This window comes from Passer domesticus, chromosome 19 (genome assembly GCF_036417665.1).
Source record: "Passer domesticus isolate bPasDom1 chromosome 19, bPasDom1.hap1, whole genome shotgun sequence".
Lineage (NCBI taxonomy): Eukaryota > Metazoa > Chordata > Aves > Passeriformes > Passeridae > Passer > Passer domesticus.
In genome coordinates this window covers 6,329,657-6,355,536 of record NC_087492.1, presented here as the reverse complement: position 1 = coordinate 6,355,536, position 25,880 = coordinate 6,329,657, and the positions used below count along the sequence as shown (strand labels likewise).

General features: G+C 44.1%; 1 protein-coding gene across 13 annotated transcripts in view; it reads left to right on the top strand.

The window, feature by feature from the left end:
* Positions 1 to 25,880, top strand: part of CUX1 (cut like homeobox 1) — a 307,940-nt gene that overhangs the window by 242,874 nt on the left and 39,186 nt on the right. For 11 of the 13 annotated variants that reach the window (XM_064394617.1, XM_064394620.1, XM_064394612.1 and 8 more), the window contains 3 exons: positions 14,972 to 15,274; positions 19,520 to 19,708; positions 24,446 to 24,710. The exons of the other annotated variants lie outside the window; for them this stretch is intronic. In XM_064394617.1, the coding sequence (XP_064250687.1) occupies positions 14,972 to 15,274; positions 19,520 to 19,708; positions 24,446 to 24,710 (757 nt within the window). The remainder of the gene's footprint in view (positions 1 to 14,971; positions 15,275 to 19,519; positions 19,709 to 24,445; positions 24,711 to 25,880) is intronic. 13 annotated transcript variants of the gene reach the window in all.

Here is a 25,880-nt window from a genome sequence, read left to right as displayed (position 1 = left end):
CTTTTTTTCATTTTCAAAAAATAAAAATAAACTAAAAAGCAGATGCAGCAAAGCTGAGTGTCAGGGAAGTGAGTGGCTGAAGGCTTTAGAGATGGTCACAGGATAGGAGGGAGGCTGGGACAGGAGAGAACAGCTGTGTTCCTGCTGTTAGATACCAAACTCTACCCACACAGCCTCTTACCAATGAATGCTTCACTGACGTAAAACACTCCAGAAAAATACCCGTGCCCTGCTCTGTGCTTACAGCCAGTGCCCTGTGCTGGAGAACTGCTGCATTTCAGGACACAGACAGGGAGGGGTTGTGCTCTTCTTCCACCTTTCTGCTATTCTGAAAAACTCCTTTTTTTCTGCAGCTCTCTGGCTTTACTCTAAATATCCCAGCTAAAGTGTTTTTTTCTCTCTACTGGGGAAACTATTTTGCATTCTAAAAGATTTTACTAGAAGAAAATTCGTGATGATATTCAGTCCACGTTTTTCTTAAGGAGAACAGTTGAAAATAAATACATAAAAGAAAGGGAAAAAAAATGCCCCCAGTAAAAACAAGCCATGAAAACAAAACCAAAATGGGAGAAAATTATTTGCAATCATAGGGCTATTGTTACTTATAGCCAAGCATTTAGGGAACATGGAAATTTCCTGTGATGGTTCATTAAAAACATGCCATTGAGTACTTTTTTTGTGGCATCAATGCCGTGCAAGAGTGTCACAGTTACAAACGCCTGAGACGGCGTGGAAAATATGAGTAATTAATTGTAGCCATTTTAGGGGGAATTTGAAATCAGAGGAGCTGGGAGATGCTGCATTGTTATTGCTAATCTTCATATTTATGACTAGCTCTAATTATAAAAGATGGAACGACAAGCCCATAGTATTAAAATCCAACCACCCTCTGGATTCCCGGGGGGATGGCTGGGAGCTGAAAGTGATTTCCTTCAGGAAGTTCAGTTTTGCTGCTGGGATATTTTGTTCCCTCCCACACTCCCAGTGTTGTTTGTCAGTTCCTGCCCTTGAGCTAATATTTTGTGAGGTGACACGTTCCTATCAGCTAATAAAATCATGTTATTGATGATTGTCCTCCTTCATTCCTTAAAGCCGACTTAAAAATGAGCAAATGGGCTCATGCCCTTTTCTACCTCCTCTCAGAGGATTAAAAATAGAATTGTTGTACAAAATGTTCTTTTCTTGGTGCCTTTCTCTGTGTGAAGGAATAAGGAAGGTTGTGACACCAGGCAGAACAAAAGAGCAAAAACCAAGTTATTTGAATGAGGAAGGGCAGTTTGGTAATTTCCTTTTATTAGCAGCTGTTCTGTAATTAAAAATGCAGCAAACAGTTTGGAAAAGGTAATAATAATTATGCATTTGTGAAAGATCCATCACTCCAGGGCAGGAAGGAAAAAAAAAAAAAAGAGAGAGAGAGAGAGACAGCTCCAATTTTCTGGTCTTCTGAGACATTTCCCAGGAAAATCAAGGCAGAGAAGGTTGCATACTTGTAATTTTAAAACAGAAATTAATCAGAACAATTTTGAAACGAGGAGAGGTCTGGAGCCTTTTCCATGTAATATAATTGGCTGGGAACTTGTTGAATGCATGAAGGGAAAAAAGTGAAATTAAACTAATACACTCAGTGGCTCCTGAGTGCTTTGCCAAGAAGGTCTTCAGTGTACAGAGTGTCAACATGCATAGTAACGACTCAAACTTTTATTAGCTGGGAGTATTTTCATTACTCTTTGGCTCTATTCTATCAACCCAGCAAGATTTTCTGGATTTCTGGCCCTGTTAGTTACACTTCTGGATCACGAAGTTTTGATTAACACCTCATTCATGAAAATCTCACCTTTTGTCTAGTAATTTTCCATTTTATGTGTAGACAGATGGGCCCATTAGTATTTCATATAGTGAATGGATAAATATATATATTTTTTATATATTTATATATATGTTGAGATAGTAAAGGGAAGCCAAGCTTGGTTTTCTTCTTTGGAAACCAAACTCATGGATTTTATAAAAAACAGCCTATACCAAAATGACAGCCAGGTATATACCTGTATTTTCTCCCTGTGAGCTTTCCTCAAGGCTTGGTAATTTTGTGCAAGTTTCAGGGAACATGTTTTCTACAAAAATGGTGTCTGTACCCTAGGTGGTCAAAAATAGTATTGCTGTGCCTTTTCTAACATTTTTTCTGTGTATTTCTTTCCACCTAAATGCTCTAATGCCCTTGGGTAAATCTGCCTTTTTAATGATTTATGTGTCAAAAGCATGGACCAAATCACATGGAAAAAAAAGTTGAATTAGTGTCACCCAACTGCATCAGCATTTTTTCCTGATGAATTTGGCCCTTATTTAGTTGCATTACTGCTGATGGGAGCCAGGGTGGGTTTGAACAGTTGCCATGTGCCAGGAGAAGGCTCAGATATTTCTCTAAATACTTGTACTGTGCACAGCTTTTATTAGTTGGTTTTATTTTGGGGGTTTGTGCTGCGTATCTATAGGAGATTGAGACAGAGTTTCCTTTTTGGTGCTGTTGGTTCCGTCCGTGGCTGCTCACAGGAAAGCTGAATTTTTACATTCACTTCTTTCTTTATCCTCTGTGAAGGACATATACTCTCTCTATACTACATTAAAGGCTTGCAAATACTCAGTGGGAAGAAGACGTGCCTTTTTGGTGTGTGTTTCTGTAAGGGTCGTCTTATGACCTAATGTGGAAATCTTCATTTGCCGATACAGCTGCGGGTGATCTCAGGGGATTTTGAATTTCCCTTTTGTTTGTCTTCCTTTCTGGGTATCATCCATCATTCCTAACCTCATGCTGCTTAGCAATAGTAACACTCATGGGAGTTGAAGAAAGGATTATAGCAGCATAAAATGGGGAGCTAATTAGAGCTTGTTTCAAAATCAGAATCTAGCTTGAGATAATTGCGTATTATCTGGTGATTTAAAAACCCGAGATCTACTGTATTTAGATCAACTAAAATATGCATAAAAGCTTTCTTTTCAAAATAAAGCATTTGCAACAACGGGGAGATTACTTCTTATCATCCCTTGGGGACACAAATCAGAAAAACCTCAGGATGATATCAACAGAGAGATCGGGGTGTGATGGCAGAGCCAGGTATCCACTGTATTTTCATTTATGTACTACAGATTCCTGTAACATTGGCCAGTACAGAAGCTGCTGAGTGGGCAGGTAGTTAACTGTGTGCTGGGTGGATGTTCCCATTTTCCTAATACCAGGAGAATTCTGTCATGTTGGCTGCTCTGGGAGAAACAAAGTAGGGAGAGAGCATGTTTCAGCCCAATTTGAGAACACCATCCTGATGCACTTCTGGGAACAGCTCAGTAGCCTTGTGGTGCCAAAGGAGAAGCCCTTACCCCCATCTCCCTGTGTTTTATCATCTTTTCTTGCATTGTTCTGGTTTGTTTGGGTGGGCAGAGCTGTGCAATGGTGCTCCAGAGCACAGTTGGGATTAGCACAGGGAGAGCTGAATCTTTTCACTGTGACATCACCAGTGATTGGTGCAGTGAAGTTGACAGACCTTCCCAAATTGGAGCTGGTTTTTGTTGTTGAAGCAAAAAAAAAAAAGAGGGGGAGAGAAATGGTTTTGCAGTCATTTGCTGGCATTCCAGGTTAATAAAAATGTATGACATGAAATGTTTGTGGTTAATGTAGTCTGTGAAATGGAAGAGAAGGGAGATCACATGGCTCAGACAGCCGACTGCTGGAATTCCTTGCAGAGATGTTTTGTGTTTGATGACCAGTTGCTGAGTCTTGGACTTGGGAAACTTGTGGCCTTTTGTGCTAGGTGCAAATGTGATTTTAAAGTTCAGAGCTGAACTACTACATCAGCCAAAGAGTTACCTTCGTGCTTATCCCTGGAGCACCCTGGCACATCCTGGTGAAGTTTCCACATTTTTTTGTGTGGTTTGGGATTGGGCTCGGGAGCTGTTGTCTGTGGCTGTGTTGATTTCAAACCATAGGGTATCAGCTGGCTCCTCATAAGGGCAGCTGTTGTAGTCTGTCTGTCACGTGTGTGATCATCTTCTGTGCCACTTCCCTGACATTTGGACCATGAAAAGCTGCCTGGCAGCCTTTCTGGTATCAATAAAACCAGGAGAATTGCTGTCAGAGCACCTCAGTGAGACCTGGGAATGCAGCATGAAGTCAGTGCCTCGAGTTGATTCTGAGCACAACATTGGCTCTGATTCCTGGCCATCAGCTGGGCTTTCCTGCTTCCTGCTGAGGCCTGTCCTGCCCAGGCTGCCTCCCACAGCCCTGCTCCTTTGCCATCAGTGATGTTTGCAAATAGTCAGTATTTGTGGAGAAATTCCTCTGCTGGTTGTATTCTTCTTTGTCCATGGAACCACCCAGTGATTAAATTTGCAAAAGATTACTCCGTTCTCACTGTGGTCACATATTTGCTGTGAAAAGGGCTAAAGGGCTTTTAGAAGGGCTAAAATAAAACACAAAATCAGGGAGTGAACACTGTTTTCTAGGCTGATACTCCTTGTGATTCAATTACAATGTTCCTGTTAATACCGCAAAGAGGAGACCTGTGCTGGATTCTGAAGGCAAATTTAATTCACTCCTAAGTGCAGTTATGGACTCCTAGCATTTGTTTTGGAGAAGTTACCCAGTCAGGTTGCAGCTAGGTTTTATTTCTGTGGTTAATTTGGGAATGTGGGTCCTTGACACTCACTCCCCCTTAGTGTGAGATCCCCAAGCAAGGAGTTCAAGTGTGGCTCTGCAGCAGCACTGAGCCAGGCACAGCAATGGCTTATCCTTAAAATCTTTATTTTCAAAGAGCAGAATTAATAAATGAAGATTTTTTTTTTAAGCTGTGTGGAAAAAAAAGAAACTTTCCCAACCATTATCGCCTCAGGCTTCTCAGGTAGTTCACAGAGTAGCAGTTAGCATGAGAGTTGCTAAAAAGGGGATGTAGTTAGGGAGAGAAACCATGGCCATTGAGTAGTCTAGCTCTGTAAATTCCACTGTTGTTCATTTCATTACTTTTTACTCCACTTCATTAATTACCAGCATTTTCCTTCCCCTCTCCGTGCGCATTCGGAGACGCGCGGCCTCCCCTGGGGAGGGGCCCTCACCCCCTCCCCGCTGCCAACTGCAAAGCACAGAGGGGTGGTGGAAAAGGAGGAGCTGAGAGGCTGGAAAGGCAAATTGCAGCCTGAGTGGAGCAGCACAGACACCCAGAGAGGCCAGGGCTCTGCAGCTCCAGGCGGGGTCAGGAGCTGCTGTCACGGCCGGGCTCTGTCCCCCCTGGGCTGGCAGCTGCACAAGAGCTTGGAAAGGCTTCTCCAAAGGGAGCAGATGATTTTCTGCTGGGGATAGAAGATTCTGGCAGCTGGCAGAAGTTCATGTTGGTCTTTTGGCTGCTGGTGGTAAAAGGAAGGGGGCTGCAGGCCACCGGTGGGATGGAGATGGCCATGGTGCCCTCAGCCCTCCCTGGGCAACAGCCTGACTGCTGCTCAGCAAATTACCAAATGCTCCTCCACTGGATGAAAATTACCTTGCTTTGAATTCAAAGAACATATAATGGGCTATTTTCTTCCCAAAATACTGGGAAAAAGATGTGTGAGCACCAAATGTGCGGGTTGTTATTTCCATCTTATAATGGGGATGGAAATCCTCTTCACCCAGCAGCTCTGAAACAGGGAAATAAACAGCCTGTTCTGATTATAGAGTTACATATTGCCTGATAGCAAATCATTCCCAAGATGAAAAAACAGAAGATTACCAGAAAATTAATGTCTTCTAAGTTACCTTCCATCCCGTCCTTTACATTAGAGTGTGAGAGAAACTTAGGAATTTGTCTCACATAATTTGATGCATGTAGGGTTGTAGGGTTTTTTAACTTGCCAACAACCTTCCAGAGAAACAGCATGTGAAAGAATCCAGTGATTATTTTAAATCTGGTGAGAAATGCAACTTGCATTGAAAACAAAGCAAAGTGGATTTGAGATCAAATTTAAATAAAAGTGAAAAGAGAAAGCCAATTAAAAAGCCAAGGAAAGGAGAAAATACAATTACAACAAGAAATGTAAAAAAGGCCTGATAGTACATGTTCAGTATTTATACTTGTCAAAGATATTGCTGATGGCAACTTGTCACAGAATCACAGAATGGTTTGGGTTGGGATAGACCTTTAAGCTCATCCAGTCTCACCCTTACCATGGCAGGGACACTTTCCCTATCCCAGGTTGCTCCAAGCCCTGTCCAACCTGAGCTGGAACATTTCCAGGGATGCAGGGGCAGCCACAGCTTCTCTGGGCTCCCTGTGCCAGAGCCTCAGCAGCCTCACAGGGAAGAGTTCCTCCCCAGTATCCCCTCTCTCCCTGCCCTCTGGCAATGGGAATCCATTCCCCCATTGTTCTGTCCCTCCATGCCCTTGTCAAAGCATCCTTCTCTGTTTTCTGGCACGAGGTGGTTCCTTCTGAGAGCCATCTCCCCTTTTCCTGCTGCTTTCCAAGGGCTCCTGGGATGCTGCTGGGAAGGGCTCCCACGCCGGGGAGGTGTGAGATTGACCACGGTGTAACCACAGCTGTGGTTAGTGTTTGTTTCTCTGGTTTACCCCTCTGGAACTCGGGTCCTAAAAATAGTGCAAGTTTGAACTGGCAGATGTTTCATTTGTCCTTTATGAGAGGACCAAAATTAGCCTCTCATTTGGCACCTAAATAAAGCAACTTAACTGCCTTTATACGAACTTTGCAATTACTGTCTATTGAAGTTGCAACATTTTGTTGTGTTTGATGGGGAAGGGCATTATATAAGCAACACCAGCACCTAAAAAGCCACCAGACCTTGAAAGAGAGAGGACAAATATGAACAAGCCCAACTGGGTTTTCTGGGGGGGACTGATTAGGATGATTGGCTGGGGTTTTTTTACTTTTTTTGATCCAAGACAGGTGTTTTCCCTAATGAAGGTTTCATTAAATAAAAAGAAAGAAACAGGCAAAAGTACCTTGGAAATGCTCAGAGAGCTGTCTATTGTAAAGGTAAAAAACATTAATAAAAGGACAGCAATGGTTTCTCTAATTTTCAGAGAAAAATCTGCACAGAATGCCTGAAGCTGGGTTAGCAGTGGGACTCCCCAGGGGCAACAGAAAGATGTTATAATCAATTACCACATCATAACACTGATGTATGATAATTACTGAGTGTTCCTCCTGAGATAGTGCAGCATTTGGCTGGGATGCAGCTCTTTCATGGTCCACTGCCTGATTAATATGCAAATAATAGGCTGATTGCATGATGAATGCAGAAAATGAGTTCGCTGATAACGTGAGCACCGAAGCGGGAAGATGATAAATTACTTTTACTGACTGTCCTACATTAAGTACCCTTTCTCAACAATTTTATCACAAATTAAGTAAAGCAGTATGGAGAGATTATGAGGATGTGTAAAATAATGTACCTTAATAGCTTTTATAATATTGTTGCGTGCAATGTAAATGTCATTTTGTTTCAGCACTTTCCCAGCACTCCTCCAAAAAGGAGGGTCTTGAGTGCAGCACTGCTCAGGGTCACTGTGGGAGGGAGGGAGGGAGGGAGGGAGGGAGGGAGGGAAGGAAGGAAGGAAGGAAGGAAGGAAGGAAGGAAGGAAGGAAGGAAGGAAGGAAGGAAGGAAGGAAGGAAGGAAGGAAGGAAGGAAGGAAGGAAGGAAGGAAGGAAGGAAGGAAGGAAGGAAGGAAGGAAGGAAGGAAGGAAGGAAGGAAGGAAGGAAGGAAGGAAGGAAGGAAGGAAGGAAGGAAGGAAGGAAGGAAGGAAGGAAGGAAGGAAGGAAGGAAGGAAGGAAGGAAGGAAGGAAGGAAGGAAGGAAGGAAGGAAGGAAGGAAGGAAGGAAGGAAGGGAGGGAAAAGAAGGAAAATAAGGAGGGAGGGCAGTCATTAGCCTGGGATCCATCCCATGTGGACATTGCCTGTGGCAAGGGAATGTCCACATGGTTTAGTGGGGGAGATCTCTCTAAATGCAGTGCACAGTGCACATATGCATCCTGCTGCAGCCTCTGTTCCAGAGCAGCCACAAGGTTCAAATCTCAGAGGAGGGTGTGGAAATACCTTCACACTCAGGCTCCTGACACAGGAGGACAGCAAACAGCCATAAAATTGGTGCCACATTCAAGCACGTTGGTTTAACACATCAAATCACAAGGTCAGCAAGTCAACAAAGGCACCATAAAGTGCAGCAGAACCTCCTCGTGGAGGCTCTCACTCTGTTTTCCACAAGGTATTGTGCACACGTTTGTCTTGATTATACTAAAAATATAACACTGTGGGGTTGTGGCATCTTGATTGATTGCTTCCATGACATATTTGTTTTAGCATTCAGAAAATCCGTAATAAAGCGTCTGCACACAAGCTGGTTTAATAATAAGGTTATTGAAAATATTTTCTAGCAGTTATTTCTAAATATTGATTTCTAGCTAAGTTACAGAAACACAGAAAAATCTGAATATTAAGTAAAGGTTGGCAGAGTAGAGCAATGTCTTTTAAAGCAGCCATGATTCTGCCATTAATCACGTCATTTAAAATATAGTTTATTTTTAGAAAGGGTTTTTTATTGCTTAAGAGTCATCTCTAAAACCAAAAAATCATAATTCACTTTTCAATGCCAAGATCCCACTTTTGGCTCAGGAATCACAGAATCATAGGATAATTTGGGGCTGTTGGTCTGACTTGGGCATTGCTCTGATGTTTTCAACTGTGTGTCTAAATCTGGCTAAAAAATTCTTAAGTTTCCCCATTTTATTTTGTGTTTTATTGTAAATTAGTGCTTAGGGTTACAGAGGCCTCATCTTCCCCCCAGGCCATTGCAAAAATGTCCCTTAATTCTTCTCCTCTGAGGGTTTTCTCCTGGGGTGGTGTTGTCAGGGCTTGGTGTGTCTGCTCCAAAGTCAGATCTCAGGACAGATTTCACTGGAACTGACTGACTCCATTGTATCTTCCTGCACAGGATTCCAGACAATCTGTGCTCCCCTCTCCTCCTAACTCAGTAAAAGTCTGATAGTTTCACTTTTTGTAGCCTTAAAGTTGGTCTTGGTGCAGCTTTGGGCACAACAATGGGATTTCTAAAACTCAGAAGTGTTTGTGGCTGCAGGTTTGTTGAAGGGAGAATTGGTTGCCCAATTTCTCCAAGTTTTAAACATCCAGCTGTAAATCTCTCCTCATGAGTCTATCACCAGATCCCATCTTACGTGCTCTTTTCTCAACTTCATCTGGTTTCTCCAGCTCCTTCTGCTTTCCAGAGCTGAAAACACATTTTTTAATAGAGGTGCAAAGCTAAAACAATGATTGAAAATGCAACTTAAATTGCAGCAATCCTTCAGCAAGACTCAAAAGCAGTTTTTTTCAGGTAATTCTAACATCTACCCTGATTATTCAGTTTTATGTCCTCCTGACACTTAACATATATGCAGAGTGGGAACCTTTATTTTTATATTGCCCCAGTAATTGCAGAGTTAACCAAAGCTGGTTCCTCCCCTTTCCGTGCAGACACACATACGTCTGCACACTTTCCTAAAGGGGTTTTTCCTTTGATCCCTCCCCCCATCCACATAAAATTTCCCTCTGAGCCAAGACCCAAAATAACATTTTCCCCAAAGTTACAACATTTATGAAGCAAACAAACAAACAAATTCTCCACAGTCAGAGTGGTGGCAACTCCAGCGAGCGCTCACAACTCTAACTGCACCAACCTACGTATTTGACATCATTAGAGATGCAAACTGCAGGGAGCTTTGTGCACTCCCTACACAGAACTGGGGGAGTTTATAACTGTAGGGAGGATCATATTTTCATGAGCCACATCAATTTGTAAATTGTGACTAGGCAAGGTTCACTCACTCAGAGTAAATCCACCAAAAGCACTACCTGGGAGAAGGCGCTTTCACGCGTATTTTCTTTAATTAGTCAGAAGAGGGATGTGTTGCGCTGCTCTCCCACAAGTGCTGTTCAGCTTTATTACGTAGTTCAGGCTTGTGCTGCACCCACTGTTAGTGAGGAGAGTTGCTGTTATGGTGCTTTAAAAGATTAACTTTAGAATGCTAATTTCTTCTCATCCCTGGAATTGTCCAAGGCCAGGTTGGACAGGGCTTGGAGCAACCTGGGACAGTGAGAGGTGTCCCTGCCCATGGCAGGGGGTGGAACTGGATGAGATTTAAGGTCCCTCCCAACCCAAATCATTCTGTGATTCTCTGATAAGACCCTGAAAAGGCAGACATAGCTAAAGGTAAAATCAAATAGAAGATTGGAGGGAAGAAATCTCCCCCTGAAATTCTCACACCCTGGGAAGCTGAGTGCCAGGGCTGTCCTGGGGATGTTGCTCAGCTATGTGTGATCAGGCCCTGATTCTCAGGGCAGCATTCACCAGGTTTTGCTCTACAAATTGGGTAGAATGGGCAGCCTCATCATCGGGAAACAGAAACTAATCCAGTCCCAGTGTGAGACACTTTGATCTCAGGCAACCTGCCAGGCCTGTTGTTGTCCATTAACTCATCTGCACGAGGAGGTAAATGCAGCCCTGAAGTAGCAAATGCTCTTTTAAGAGGTTGCTGAGAAATCTCCTGTCCACATTTGTCTGCTTTCATCTTGCCCACTGATGTGCTGATTTGGGAGTGAGCAGAGCCCTGGCTGCCCCGGCTCCCGTGGGATGTTCCCACTCCCCCAGCTCCTCAGGAGGCAACGTGGACTGGGCTGGCACAAACCTGCAGCCCGAGCTTTGGACAGTGGGAAAAGTGGTGCATCAAAGCAAGCAGCAGTGAAATCATGTTTGGGTTCTCGTTGGAATGTCACAGAGTACCCTGTCATTTTGTTTTAGCAACTTGTCCTTCCAAATGCGCAGTTCGCCTTATGGCATGCCAGCAGTAAAAATGTCACTTACAATAATTACTTTTTGGTGAAAATGCTTGCTGACTTCCTACCTTCAAGCTGTTTTTTACACAGTGGGGAGATAATAAGAAATGACTTTATCCTGACTGCTCAAATGAACACTAAATGGAATTTAGGTTATTATTACTGCAGATAGAGGACTGTGTATTGAAATTTAAATAGTGGATCAGATAAACTACAGAGATTTGTCTCTGAAAATTATAGTGGATCCATTTTTTCAATCCACTTCCCTCTGAAACTTAAGGCAGCTGTTGTCTGCCTGCTGTCTTTAGAATATAATATTTTTCATAATCCTTTTAGAGGCCCCTGAATACCTTCTGTGTTTTGCATGGTCTTCCTCAGCTTCGCCATGTTCCGTACCTCATTCCCCATGAGTCCTTTTGCAGTTTATTAGCTAAGCCTGTGTTTCCAGCAAGGCTTGGACAGGTTACTCTGCCAGCAGCTCCAGGAGCACAGGGTGTCTCTATGGATAGGCAGATGTGCTGGGAGGAGAGACTGAGAGTGGGCTTGTGCTGTATATTCACAGATTCAGATGTTCTTGTTCAAATCTCTGAACTTTAGATTTGGATACAAAGCCAGTTTGCTGTCAGAGGTGAGGCAGGGTCTGAGCAAAAGCAGCAAACCTGCAGCTCTCAAAATGCACGGGAGAAGTAGCAGTGGAGGAATCTGTCTGTGCTGGCAGACGTGATGCCTCTGGGACTGGTGAAACCTTATCTGTGTCTCAGCACTGCTCTGTCACCAAATGCCTCCTTGGGGGGGATACAGCAGCACTGGTGTCACGTCCTGTAGATGTCTCAGATCTTCTGGGGAGCTGGGAGCAGGTGGCACCTGCAGGTCTTTGTATGAGATGTCCTGAGCTTCAGAAGGAGCCTCCAGCTGAAGAGTGCTGTGGATCTGAGCTGTGCTTCACCTGTTGGATGCATCCTGTGGACTTGGGAAGAGTTCCTGGACATCACTGAAATGGTTCCCCTTGAGCAGTGCCCTGCAGGTCCAAATGTCCCTGGCTGCTGGGTTCCTGCAGACCTGGTGATGCTCGGGAGAGGAGCCTGGGGTTCCTTACATTCTGCAGGCTGAGGCTGTGCTGGGGGAGTGTTTTCAGCTGATTTGCTGAATCCAGCTCTTCCAGCACCTCATTTTTGAAGCTTTGGAGCTTTTACTTCACATCTTATATTGGATGCAGGCTGTTGGAAAACAAACCCCTTTGGTATAGCAAAGTTTACCTGGAATTTATTGAAATAATTTCATTAGTAAATGGTGGCCATGAAGTTTGCAGATTGTTATATTTATATAGACAAAATGGTCCTTTCCTCCTTAAACACAAATGTGAAAACATCCAGTGAATATTACTTTTAAGAAACTAGATTGCTTTTAAGTTAGTGTTATTATTCAGAGCAGTCTGGGGTTAAAAAAGCAGAGCCAGTTTTAAAGAAATAAGCTTTCAATGTATTGTTTTCATTGGAAATGTTCAATTGCTGCTTTGGAAATCTTAATGTATATTTTTCCGATATCCTGAATTTGTGTCTTTGTCTTGTGAGGAACTTGAGAGAAATGAATACAGACAAATTATTTCATAAACCATGCGAAATGGCTGTGGATTGACAGTTAAATCTGGAATAGTGAATACAGTCAATTTTCCCCTTTGTTCTGTCAGCAGTCACTTGTACTCTAAATGTCTATTTAATTTTTTAAGTAGATTAACGGGAAATGTTTGCATTATTTGATTATTGAATTTACTGTCCCAAATAATGGATCTTTTCCTCAAATATTTATGTGATCTTGAAAATGTTTTTCCAGAAGGGAAAAATGCTAAAAATGAATAGGGAACATATTTGGAGTTATTTGTAGTACATGTACATAATGCCTCGCCTGAAATCACTGTACACTTGCCTTTTGGTGGGGAAAAAAAGCAGTTTGTCATCTGTACTGCCTTCCAAAATTAGATTCAGATAATCTCACCTTTTGGAGTAAATGAGCAGCAGATTGGTCTTAAAAATGAAATTCAAGTAAGCTCTTGGTAAGTGATATAAAAAATAAATAAGCTAATATGTGAGCAACAGAGAGCATCTCAGTGATAGATGATAACACAGATTACCTTTGTTGTGTTCATAATTAGGCTGGGCAGGGAAAGGAGAGGGAGAAGGAGAAATAGGCATTAGGAAATGCTTTTGTTTAGTCCTGTATGGTTGGGTTTGGTTTGGTTTTTGGGTTTTTTTTTATTATTTTGTCCTTTTTCCCCCCCTGTGTGTGCATGTGGCTCACCGTGCATGGATGAGGAATTGTATAGGAAATTTGCAGCTGCTCTAGTTATTCAGTAAGATTTGTATAAGCTGGCACAAGGGACAAAATTAGAGGGAAGTTGAACGAGTGCTGTGCAGTTTATTAGCTAGGCAGCCATAATTTTGACCTTGCTGAGAAGAAATCTGTTTATCATGTGGGGAATTCATGCCATCCCTGACAGTGTACAGTGAACAAGATGGATGATCTGCCAAATTGGTCCCTCGCATGGGTGAATCAGGGCAAATTTACAGTACAATTCCTCTGCTGCTCCTGATATAGAAATAACATTTCCCAGGGTTTCTCTTCGGTTGTATGATGACCCAGGGTGAGCAGAGAGAAGAAATAGGATTTGTAGGATCCCCTTTACCTTAAAGATTTACATGCACCTCACTTTCTGTCTGCCTCTTTTGCATCTCACATAAAGCACTAAGGAAAAAGTCAGATTTTTATGTTTGAGAGTGCAACTCCAAGTGAGTGTATCAGGGAAGCTCTTGAATGCAGCATGGGAAAGCTCCCAGGACCCTGAACAGCAAACACCATTATCCTCTGCATTCTGCTCCAAGTTTGGGCCTGACTTTTCCTGTGGCAATATTTTCCTTCAGCATTTGGGATGTGTTTCCATGCTGCACAGGCTGCGTGCTCTGGAATGATCTGACAATATTCTGGATAACAAACTCAAAAACCAGTGAGGTTTGCTGGCAGCCACTGCCTGATGGGACCTGGGAATCCTCTGTGGTGGCACCACAGGGCTCAGGAAACTCTGGGCTCCTCCTTGTCAGCCTCCTCCAGGCAGCTGGAGCCAACCCCAGGGATGTGTGAGGATGGAATCCATGCCATTAACCCTGGCAAGGAGTGGCTGGGAGGCAGCAAGGAGGAGGAAGGAGCCCCACAGAAATGGGAAAAGCTGTGGATGGAGAAATCGCCCGTGCTCCTTATCTCCTGAATGATTCTTGTAAAGCACTTGTGTTGCCTTCGTGTTGTGGCTTTAAAAAAGGTTCAGCCTGTACCCTCAGATGTCTGGAATCTCTGAACAAGCTCAGTCAGTACGTTCTGTGAGAGATAAATTTATTGGGGGAAAACAACATTTTGTACAGAACCTATTGTTGTTGGCAAATTAACAGATTGGGAAAGCTTTCTTTTAAACCAAGTGTCACAATAACAGATTTGGATGTCTCCTGATCCACTCTCTGTCTTTATGTTGGATTCTCAAATACTTTAATTAATACAACATAATTACAAACTGTATTTTAATCTTGTTATTTCTGGACAAAGAGAATTGCAGAAATGTGATGTGTGTGATAAGAAACAAAATGAAATCAATAACACTCTCAAGATAGAGAGTTGTATCAGTTGTAGAAAATCCCTCATTGACAGAACAAAATAGTGGCTGAGTGAGTTTCTTACAAGTCACAGAAGGAAGTTAAAACCAATCTAGAATGGTAGCTTTAAAACCATCCTTATATAAAAATGTTGTGACAAGCAAAACTGAGATTTCCTGACCAAGGAAATTGCGTGCAAACTTACAGACTATTGCACTTCAGTTTTTCCTGATTTTTATTTGTATTTGTACATCTTGTCTTCATAAGAAATCAGAGACGACTCAAGATAAAATTAGAAAATATTTCTTGTTTCTAAAAAGAGGCTTTTTAGTATCCAAGTCATAGCAAGTAGCATTTTGCATACTTAGGCATTTCTTTAAGTAGGTAGAATATAAATGAGGAGAAAAGTTAAATATCCTGCAATCAAAACATTACAATTATGCTAAAGTGGGGACTTTTTTGTCTTTTTTTAATTTCAGAAAGTACTCCAAAGACTTCTGCCAGTTGCAGTCCTGCTCCTGAGTCTCCCATGAGTTCCAGTGAATCAGTGAAAAGCCTGACTGAGTTGGTACAGCAGCCCTGCCCTGCCATAGAGACGAGTAAGGATGGCAAATCCCAGGAATCCAGTGAGCCACCTGCATCTGAATCCCAATCCACGACCCCTCTGCCACTCTCAGGCCACTCTGCACTCAGCATCCAAGAACTGGTGGCCATGTCCCCTGAGCTGGACACCTATGGCATCACCAAGAGGGTCAAGGAAGTGCTCACGGACAACAATCTTGGTAAATCTCTTTATTCTCATTTCTTGACAAAATCATGTGTAAGTGTTCATGTTTTATTGTTAGCTACAGTAGATGTCTGTGAGAATGCCTGGTTTGACCCTGGCCTAAGCTTTAATTTGCTAAAAAGATTTTTTAATTGGTGGAAAACCCCTTTCAGGTTGTCACACTCTACTTCCAAGTCCTATCACACCCTTGTTCTTCCTAAGCTCTGCTCCTGGCTCAGCAGCCAGGTACTGCTCCCACCTCCCAAAACAGAGTCCAGCAAGGCTGTCAGGATCTCCAGAACCCCAGAGCCAGGGAGATCTCCCCTTGGGAAAGGCTGTTTCCCCCACACTTGCAAATTCCAGGCCCATTTTGGGTGAAGTAGAGGAGGCCAGCATGGTTGGAGAGGAAGGTGCACCACAAGCAGGAGCACAGTGTCCTGCAGAGCTGGGAGGGAACATCCAGACTCAGCTGAGGTTTAGATGAGCCTGAGATAAGTGTGCAGGGCCACTCAGTTCTTGTGCTTAGAGATGTGCAAAGCTGAGGCTGCTTTTGCCTGCAGATGGGTTTTTGGCTGTTGCCTTCAGTGTCACGATTGTTTGGAATAGTCACAGGGAACAACCTGATGTGAGTATGGGAAGTCCACATTAAATCTGTCACTGTGCCTCTAAATCACTGGTTCTTCATGTCTTTAACCCTTGCTTGCCCCACAAGGCTTTGGGGAATGTTTGTGGCATCCTTTGAGGGCTCTGGCAGGAGGGCAGTAATGCTGTGCCAGTGTCACCTGCTCCTGCTTCTGGGTCTCAGCAAGGGATTCATCCCACCTGCATCAGGGGTTCAGGGGATTGACACGTGCTCCCCAGCTTCTCTTCCTTCACTACAAATAGGACCAAAAGTTTAGATTTAGACTGATGATGTCTTCTTTTGTGAGAAGAATTTTATCCATATCATCTGAACATGATGACTGTGAAAGTAAAAACTCCTCCATTTTAGTTTGTGAGGAAGCCTTTTTTCATCTAGACACAGAGTAACATGTTATTTCCTTAAAACATTTTTAAGGGGAAAAAATACTGGGATGGGGGAGGTCCCAAGTTCTCATTTAACATCATTTGGGAGAAAAAGAGGAAATGGCCCTGATCACTGACAGACTCTGAGTGAGATTGTGTTCCACTGAGCCCAGCAGAATTCCTTACCTGTGCATTTGGCTGGGGCAGATGGTGGTTGCTTGTTCAGTGGAGATAAGGCAGAGATAAAGCCCCAAATCATGGTAAGGGTTTGCAGATCCAAGCCCCTGGTTTTTGGGCAAAATGCTATTGAGTGCTGTACCTGCTCTGGTGTTCCAGAGAGGTTTGAAAAAAAAAAAAGTATTTTTGTTTACATTTGCTTTGATGCCATTTTTACTTAGTCTTTTTTATTTCCCATGATTTCTGTTTTCCTACAGTGTGGCTGACAAGCCTAAAAAGCAGCAGAAGAGCCAGGAAATGTGCCCCAAACTCTGCATTAGGTGTGGAACCAGTTTCAATGTCTCCTTTTGTGCCCTCAGTGTGCTGGTGCACCAGGTTTTCTGGTGCACAGGTTTCTCTGCTTTAGGCCACTGGGCCTTGTGAACCTGTCACAGGCAGCTGGTGGTGGCAGAGGTGTCCCAGTGCCACCAGCCAGAGACCACAGTTGTACAAAACAATTCACACTGAGCTGGGTGGGTCTCTCCTGCCCTCACCAGTCGGGGGAATGGCTTCAAAGTGAAGTAGAGTAGGTTCAGGTGGGATGTTAGGAAGGAATTCTTCCCTGTGAGGGTGGGGAGGTCCCAGCACAGGGTGCCCAGAGAAGCTTCCCCATCCCTGGAAGTGTCCAAGGCCAGGTTGGACCCAGCTTGGAGCAGCCTGGGACTGTGGAAGGTGTTCCTTTCACTAGGGGCTGGAACTGGCTGATCTTCAAGGTCCCTTCCAACCCAAACCATTCTCTGAAGGTTCTGAGCCTTCAGCACACCGTGCTGGCAGTGTTCACACTGCCATGCTGCTGGTGTTCTGAGCCCCAAAAGTCAGAGTTCCTCAGGGGTTCCCTGCTGGGCTGCACGGAGCTCACAGAGGGAAGCAGAAGCACTCAGCTGTTTGAGGATAGGAGATATGGGGCATTTTGTAGGAAGGGGCAAGACTTTCCCTGAAAGATCCATTAGGACCCACATGAGTGGGAACAGGCATGAAAGGTGGGGAGGAGCTTAAGGAAACCTGTGCTTTAAAATATTCCTGTTATTCCTGGTGCTCTGGTGAAGATGGAGCGTGATACACCTGCTCCCTCCCAAGGATTTTTTCTGACACCTTCCCCCTTAGCTTGGGAGTCTTTCAGGTGTTTTCTCCTGTCCTGCCATATCCTGACACGAAATAAACAACACAAACATCTTTAGCTTTGTTCTTAACACCTAGAGAACATGATGTTACCTCCTTCTACATTTGCATTTTTAATTTTTAGGCTGTAGTTTAAAGGTTCATTTCCTTCAGCAGCACTGCCAGCACTGCTCATTCCCAACCCTTTTGCAAATCTGTGCCCATATTCCTGTTCATGTGGCAACACAATAGCAGATTTTTTAAGTGGCTCTGTTATCTTGTTAGTAGCTGGCAGGTTTACAGGGAAATGGATGAGTCCTTGCTGATGTTTTTAAATAAAAACAGGGAGCAGGTTACCCCAGCAGGACACGTGATAAAAACATAAAGATAAAATTGATAAAATTTCCCCTGAATTACCTCTTTTGTCTGATTTTCCTGATACTGAGGGTAGTGGAAAAGCACTTATTACTCAGGAACTTGAGTGAATTCTGAATGCAGGGTTCTGTTCAGTCTGTAGGAGCTGTTTTCAGGGCTAGTTTTAGAGCTTATTTGGAGCAGTGTCATGTTAATCCTGTTCTCCTTTCCCCTCTCTGCCTCTCATTATCTCAGCTGCTTCCTCTGCAAGCTCTGCAGACCCACCTGCCCCTCACACCTGAGGGGCATGTTCTGCAGCTTCTGACTGGTCCCATATTCCCATGTGCCTCTCCCCATACAGGCAAAAAAAAAACCAAAAAAAACCACCAGGGCAAAAGTCTTAGAGAAAGAGGAGGAAATCTTGGAGTTAAGTGCAGGGGATGGGCCTATAGTGCAGATATTTGCCATGAGCTGTGTCAGGATCAGGGCAGGCTGTGAAGGGCTCCTAAGAGCTGGTGATGCTTTTGCAGGCTTGGGCTTGTCCTGCAGAGCTGTGGGGTCAGAACCCCCACTCATGCCCGTTGTCCCTTAGGGATCTGTTGGTTACCACTGGCTACAAGTGCTGGGATGTGAAGGGAGAATGCTCTGTTGTGTGTTAGTGAGGGCACTCAAAAGCTGCAGATCAGACACAGGACCCTGAGCCCCAGATTTGGGGGTTATGGAAAGATCTTTGGGTTACCTTGAAATCCCATGGCAGCAGCACTTGTATCTTAAATCTGATGACTCAGATCACTCCAGGCTCTCCTGTAGCAGAAGTTGGTATCAAGGCAGTGGAGCTGAGGAAAAACACTGAAGTGAAGGGGGTTAGAAAATCAGCTCTGTGGCTGGGTTTGAGGTGCACAGGCATTTTCCCCAGTCCTTGATAAGTTAGGCTTTTTCCATATAAAATCATTGTCAGCAATCACATATGAACACTGTACACTGTAAAGCATTGGCAGATTTCACCCTGCCAGATGACAGCATTTTGTAAGAGAACTAAAATTAACCATTCTTAACTAGAAATACTGTAGAGATTGTAAAACAAAAATTGTATTGCAAATTCTGATTTTCTCTAGTGAGTAAGGCACAGTTAGATCCCCACAGATAGCACAGCACAGAAATTCCATACGTGTTTCTGTGAGGACATTGCTGAAGGGGCAGGTTGCATTGCTCTTGGTTCACTGATTGCTGGAAATGTTTGGATTGCCCTGTTGGAGCAAAGCTGTGGCACTGCCCTCCTGCATAAGAGCTAAGTAGCCTCACTGCTCTCACTTAGCTAGAAGTTCAGTTTGTTTTTCCTCTCCTAATTTTATTTTTTGCACACTGTTTCACTGTAAGGTCCCGCTCCCCAAACGTGTCGAGCTCCTCCCTTTATCCCAGGCAGATCCTGAGGATTAAACTAAAGCTCAATATTTACCTTTCTAGTGGGGGGCAGAACATTTATTCTCCTAAACGTTTCTTCTGGGTTTTGAAGCAGTTCTGAAGTAAGAATAATTGAGGAATGATCTCGTGTTCTTTGCCAATCACACTCTTCTCAATTTCCCATTAGGTCAGCGTTTGTTCGGGGAGACAATCCTGGGGCTGACCCAAGGCTCTGTCTCAGACCTGCTGGCTCGCCCCAAGCCCTGGCACAAGCTGAGTCTGAAGGGAAGGGAGCCCTTTGTCCGCATGCAGCTGTGGCTCAACGATCCCAACAACGTGGAGAAGCTGATGGATATGAAGCGCATGGAGAAAAAAGGTAACGGGGAGCAGAGTGCTGACTCACGCCTTGCACTCCTCAGCCTGGCTCTTACAACCCTCCAGAAACAGTGGAGAGGCAGCATTGATCCACTGTTATGAGGCTTATGCAAAAGGACTTCACCTCAGCTTTTTTTTGGAGCTTTTATTTGATGCTTGCTCAAGCAGATCCATCTCAGAATAAAAGGAAAACAAACACACAACAAAAAGCCAACCCCAAACCCTAAATATTCACCAGCTGCTGGGGAATCATTGCTGTTTTCTCCTATAGATTAATTACTGGGGCCCTGGTGTATCACTGATAACTTGCCTTACCAAATGAGAAATGTGGGTGGGAGCTGGCTTTGGGTTATTAGTTAATAGTGCTGCAGCTGGTCACAGATGTTGGGCTGGAAAAACTCTGCATTGGTTCCTGGGAAAGCTCCTTGCCACTGATGGTTGCTGGGAGGAGAGAAAAATGAAGCCTTTATAAAAGGCTATTGCAGAATAATGATATTTGTAGCCTTTATAGGGAGGGGTAAGGTGATTGTGTTAATAAAATAAAATTTGTGTTATGCTCACATAAAACAGGGTCATGGGGATGGACCTGTGAGTGCCCTGAGTTGTTACTGGGTATCTTAGTAGGAAGTACATCCTGCAAATTTATCCAACTCTCTCCATTTTAAATTCATCACTAAAACCCAGTGGTTATTCAGAGCCCTGTTTTTAGTATATTCATGTGATTTTACAAGAGAGACTCGTGGGCTGCCATTATCAGCAGTTAACTAATTAATGATATATACATCTCTGGAGCTACCCCTTAATGATATTAGCACAGACATCATTAATCGTGTACACTGAAAGCTCTGCTGTTGACTGATGTTCTGAAAGCATTTACACATTTGATCAAGAACTTGGTGATTATATTTAAAATTGCAGTGAGGGAGCTTCTGGGAAAATTATAGTCTTGCAGGCTTTTAAGAAGAAATTTAAGCCCTTGTCACAGTAACCAGTATAAAATAAAGCAGTGCAGTATCTCAGCATGTGTATGATCTTCCATGGGGAGTAAAATCCACTTGGGTTTCCCACTTACAACTGTAAACCAAAGGGAATCATGAGGAGTTTTGCTGTATTAGAAACATGGCAGGAATAAAATTGTCAACTAGCTGGATTTTTATAGCCTCACAGAGAATATTGCCCATAATGCAGCAAAATAAAATAAAAATAATTTAAAAGTAGTACTGACAATATCCTTTCAAAACGATTTTCTAAACTGGATTCTTATCAAATAGTGAGCAATACATATGGTCTGTAGATGGCATCTGAATAGAGATAAGGCCATAAATCATTGAGACTCTGCTCTGAGCTCCTGAACTGTGCAAGTGCTGTCCTCAGAGCAGTCTAAAGTGAATTCAACCCTGTATTTTCTGCAAAATCCTTTCATGCAGGTAAGAATCCTGTGATTTAACCTTTTAAATTGCTCCAGAGCCACATTAAGAATTTAACTTTCCCTTCAGCTAATGTCAGTTAAGAACAATGTGACTGGGTCTGCTTCCAGTGAAACATTATTATCAATTATTTCTCTGCCACATTTTATTAAGGGAGTAAATTAATAATTATGATAAAGGTGAGCTGCGTATCTCCTTTTCTTTTCTGTTCCACCAGTCTGAAGTTTGTGCTATAAATGTCCCTTTTAAGAGGTTCTGAAAATTTGCAGTGTACACTTACCAACCTCTTTGGAGGGAGCTGGGGCTTCGTACTCAGCAGGCTGAGACATTTGCACACCTTTCCTGCCCTGGAGGAGTTCATTCCTCTCATAACCTCTGGGGTATTGGGCTGCTGGAACATCACACTCCTCACAGAACAGCACTGCTGTCAGAAGAAAATTGAATTCCCTTTATTTCCCCATTATTTCACTTTTTAATAATCTTGTTCAATACCACATAAGGTAAAAATTATATTAAAAGAGGCTCTGTTTTATCTCAGTGGGCAGCTGTGCAGTGGTGTCTGTGCCATCCCTAGCTGGGCACAGGTGGATGCTGGGGGGGAAAGGTGGTAACTCAGTCAGCCTCAGACCCAGATCCAGACCTTTGCCCAAATTACAGCTGGGTTTCTTTTTTTTTTTCATATGTCTCCTGAGAAGTGGAGACTGGTCACAGACAAAAATCAAACTTCTCCAAAAATGAAGTGTGCTTGCAACTTGGATTCCAGTTTGAGCCTTGCTGTCACTGCAAATGTGCTGAATGATCTCCTTACGTTGTCTGCACGCAGCACATATGTTTAAAAATAAAAATAAAAATGGAAAAGCTTTTAAAAATGTCATCTAAGTTTCCAGACACCAGCATTAAAGCTTGAAGTCTGAGTCCTAGTTCTGCCTTTGGCCCAGTGGAAATTTGTCCTGATAGTAGATTGTCCTCCAGAAAACAATTGTTCTGGCAGAACAGTGGGACATCCTCCTCTTTATTTGTATTTTAATGAAATGTGTGCTTTTATATCATTTGTTCCATTAACATGAGATCAATCCATCTCAGCCAGTGCACCTTTTGTGATCCTAGTGTGAGGTTACAGGAGCAGAGGAAGGAATGACATTTTTCCCAAGCTCTCACAGCTCTGAATTATTCTTTGCTGCTTAAGACAGGAGCTGTGCCCTGCCAAAAATCCCATCCTTTGGAGAGCAGACAGAGGGAGATCCAGCCCATCCTGATCCCTGTGTGTCTCGTGCTGACTCAGCCACCTGACCAAATGCCAGAAACTCCAGTTAGAGGTGGTCTGAGCCCTGTCACATCTCCCATGCCAGGTTCTGTTTTGTCTCGTGGCCTCCTTGAAGCTGCTGCCCATTGCTGAGGTGATGGATGTTGTCCTCCAGCCTCTTGGTTCTGCTGTGCAAGGAAACAAGGGAGCTTGGGCTGTAGTTTGCAGGTCAATGCAAGTAGGAAATAACACCCAGGAAGGAGTTTTGAGATTAAACACCTTACAGAAATATGAGATTATCTTGCTGGAATGATTAATTCCATGGTTGAAGGTTGTAACTGTTCCTTGAAGACTGCAAAAATAAGGCAAATGGGTCACCTTGAAATAATGCAGATTTTTTGCAGTTTTACATATAATTGGAACAACTTAAATGGGTGCATTTTTAAAGGAGATTTATTTTTTAAAAACCCACTTTGTTTTTTCTGGTTATTTCAAACGTGTGCAGGGCTGTATCACGTCAGAGTGATGGATCACGAGCAACTCACGTTGTGTTCCATATCAGTGATCTTACACAGTAGGCAATCCTCAGGTAATCTGTCATATTCAGGAAAAACAAAATGTGGGCCATGCAGATACCCCCAAAGGTTACAGAGTGTGCTCAGAATTCACTTCCCTGGTAGTAAAGCCACAGTGCCAAAGGTCCCACTGGAGGCACCATGGAGAGGGCAGGGTGCAGGAGCCCACTGAAGCCAGAAAACCCAGCCAGTCCTGGAGGGAGCCCTGCCAGGAGGCATTGGCTGGGGGTTGAACACTGCATTTTATTTGATTGCACTGATTTTTTATTCACTGTGCAGCCTCAGCCTGAAGGCAGAGCTGTGGGGAGAGAAAAATTGAATTTTTGAAGAATTTGGTTGCTGACCAGTGTGACTGGCCCCACAGTGTCCCTGGCTCCAACCAGAGCTCCTGGCTGCTGGAGATTTAATGCCTACAGATGTCAGGCTGGTGTAATCTGGAACTTAATACCCGAGGTTATCAAATTTTAGCTCTTGAATACGTAAACTCTTGAATATCTAGAAGGTATTTAACAGGCCGTTAAATATTTTATTGACAAGATTCATCTATATTTGCTGTTTTCAGCCCCCTCATTAGCAATGCTTGTGCATGATACTGCCAGGTGCAGTAAATCCCACCTCTCCATGCCCAGTGTAAATCAATCAAGTCAGTGACAGCCTTTGCTGGGACTCCTTCCTTGTGGAATTTGCCAGGATAATTCACTCCCAGTCAGGGAGGAAGGTCAGTGGCAGGATCACAGGCTCCTGCCATCAGCCTCACCGAGCCCATCAGTGCAGGCAGAGCTTTCTTAAAAGTGTCTGTGTTTTGGAAGGAGCTTTGTGTAGGGGAGGAGGTGCTGGGGGCTGGTTTTCTTTCATAACCTGTCAGTGCCACAGCAGAGAGCTGTAGGGAAAGGCAGCAAACGCCTGATGGTTGTTCAGCCCTTCCCTGGCATCTCCGGGCTCCAGGCGCCATCGTGTGTTGGAGCTGGCTTGGGAAGGCTGGGAATGCTGCAGCTCCACTTCCACAGTCATGTTTTCCTTCATGTCAGAGACACCTCCGTGTACACCTGAAGTGTTTTAACCACCAAACCCCTTTCAGTCAAAACGAAGCACAGCTGTCCCAGTCAGGGCCTTACGTGGGAGTTCACTCCCCTTGGAGGAGTGAATCTGAAATGAGTCGTGTGAACTGAACCCTGTCATTCATGTCCCACGTTCATTGTAAAGGCAGAAAACTCTGGCAGGTTTCCATCTGACTTGCCCTCTTTTCTTCTCTTTCTGCCTCTTGTATCCTCCCCTCTTTTGGTCTCTGGTGGCACCTCATCCTTCCCATCCCCTCCCAGCAGCCCATCCCTGCACCCCCACCTGCCGTCTCCATGTTCATCCCTCAGCTTTCCCCATCTTCCCTTCTCGCAGAAGCAAGTTTATACCCAAGTTAAAAAGACCCTGATAGATAAGAATCCGTTGATTCTGCGTTGGTATTCATCCTGGGCTGATCCACTGTGCTTCTCTTTCAGCCTACATGAAACGGCGGCACAGCTCCGTCAGCGACAGCCAGTCCTGCGAGTCCTCATCCGCTGGCATCGACTACAGCCAGGGCGCCAGCCCCCAGCCCCAGCACCAGCTCAAGAAGCCCCGGGTGGTGCTGGCACCAGAGGAGAAAGAAGCTCTCAAACGAGCCTACCAGCAAAAGCCATACCCATCACCAAAAACCATTGAGGAACTCGCCACGCAGCTCAACTTGAAAACCAGCACCGTGATCAACTGGTTCCACAATTACAGGTGTGTGACCCCCCTGGAGCCCTGCTCCTGAGGGATGGCTTGGCTTGGCTTTGGCAGGTGCTGCTCTGCCTCAAGCACACTGTCGGGTGGTTGTGCAAAGCAGGCAGCTTTGACAGCAGGGAGGTTCTCACTAACACAGTGCTAATGCTCCAGACTAATTTTAAGTCATCCCTGAGGAGCAGCAGTGCTCACATATTGATGCGAGTAGTGCTTTTAAACAGAAAGTCTGGCTTTTGGGGTGGGCGTGGATGTGGAGATGTCCACTGATGAATATTTATGAAGCCACTGCAGCAGGCCAGGCTGTTCTGTCTGACTCACATGTGCACACGCACAGACACGTGTCGGGTGTGTGGTGGGTGTTGTCCCTGGGTCACTGGGTGGGGGGTACTTCAAAATGTCCTTTATTGGATGCCATCAGAATTGCCCTGCTTTCATTGTGTCATTTTTCTGCATCAGAAGGGAAAAAAAAGGATTTTCTTTTAGGTCTTGAGTCACTGAGCTCTGAAAATAGGCACAGTGTTTGTGCTGTGTTCTGGGAAGCTTCATGGAGTCCTGAAGGACAGAGAACCAATAAGCCTGAAGTCAGATATGGCCACAGAGGGGGATTTCTTACAAGGACCTGGAGTGCCAAAACAAGGGGAAATGGCTTTAAACAGCCAGAGAACAGGGACAGATGGGATATCGGGAAGGAATTGTTCCCTGGGAGGGTGGGCAGGCCCTGGCACAGGGTGCCCAGAGCAGCTGTGGCTGCCCCTGCATCCCTGGCAGTGCCCAAGGCCAGGTTGAACAGGGCTTGGAGCAGCCTGGGACAGTGGAAGGTGTCCCTGCCCATGGCAGGGGGTGGAACAAGGTGAGCTTTTAGGTCTCTTCCAACCCAAGCCATTCCAAAATTCTATGATTTATTTCATTAGTATGATTAAATCACTGAGTCCCACTGAAATAAAATGTTGATCTGTTCAGTTCCTCTCTCATTTGAGGAGGAAACTTCTTCACATTTGAGCCCCTGAAGCAGGTTTTGGCCTAGAGACAGCGATAAGAAGAGACAAGGCTGGAATAGCACATAAGAATTATAAGGATTTGAATAAACATATTATCAACTGTGCTTGGGATTGGAAGTCCTAATTAATGCAGCAGACTTTTCTCCAAGAAATTTGTGCTAATGAATATTGA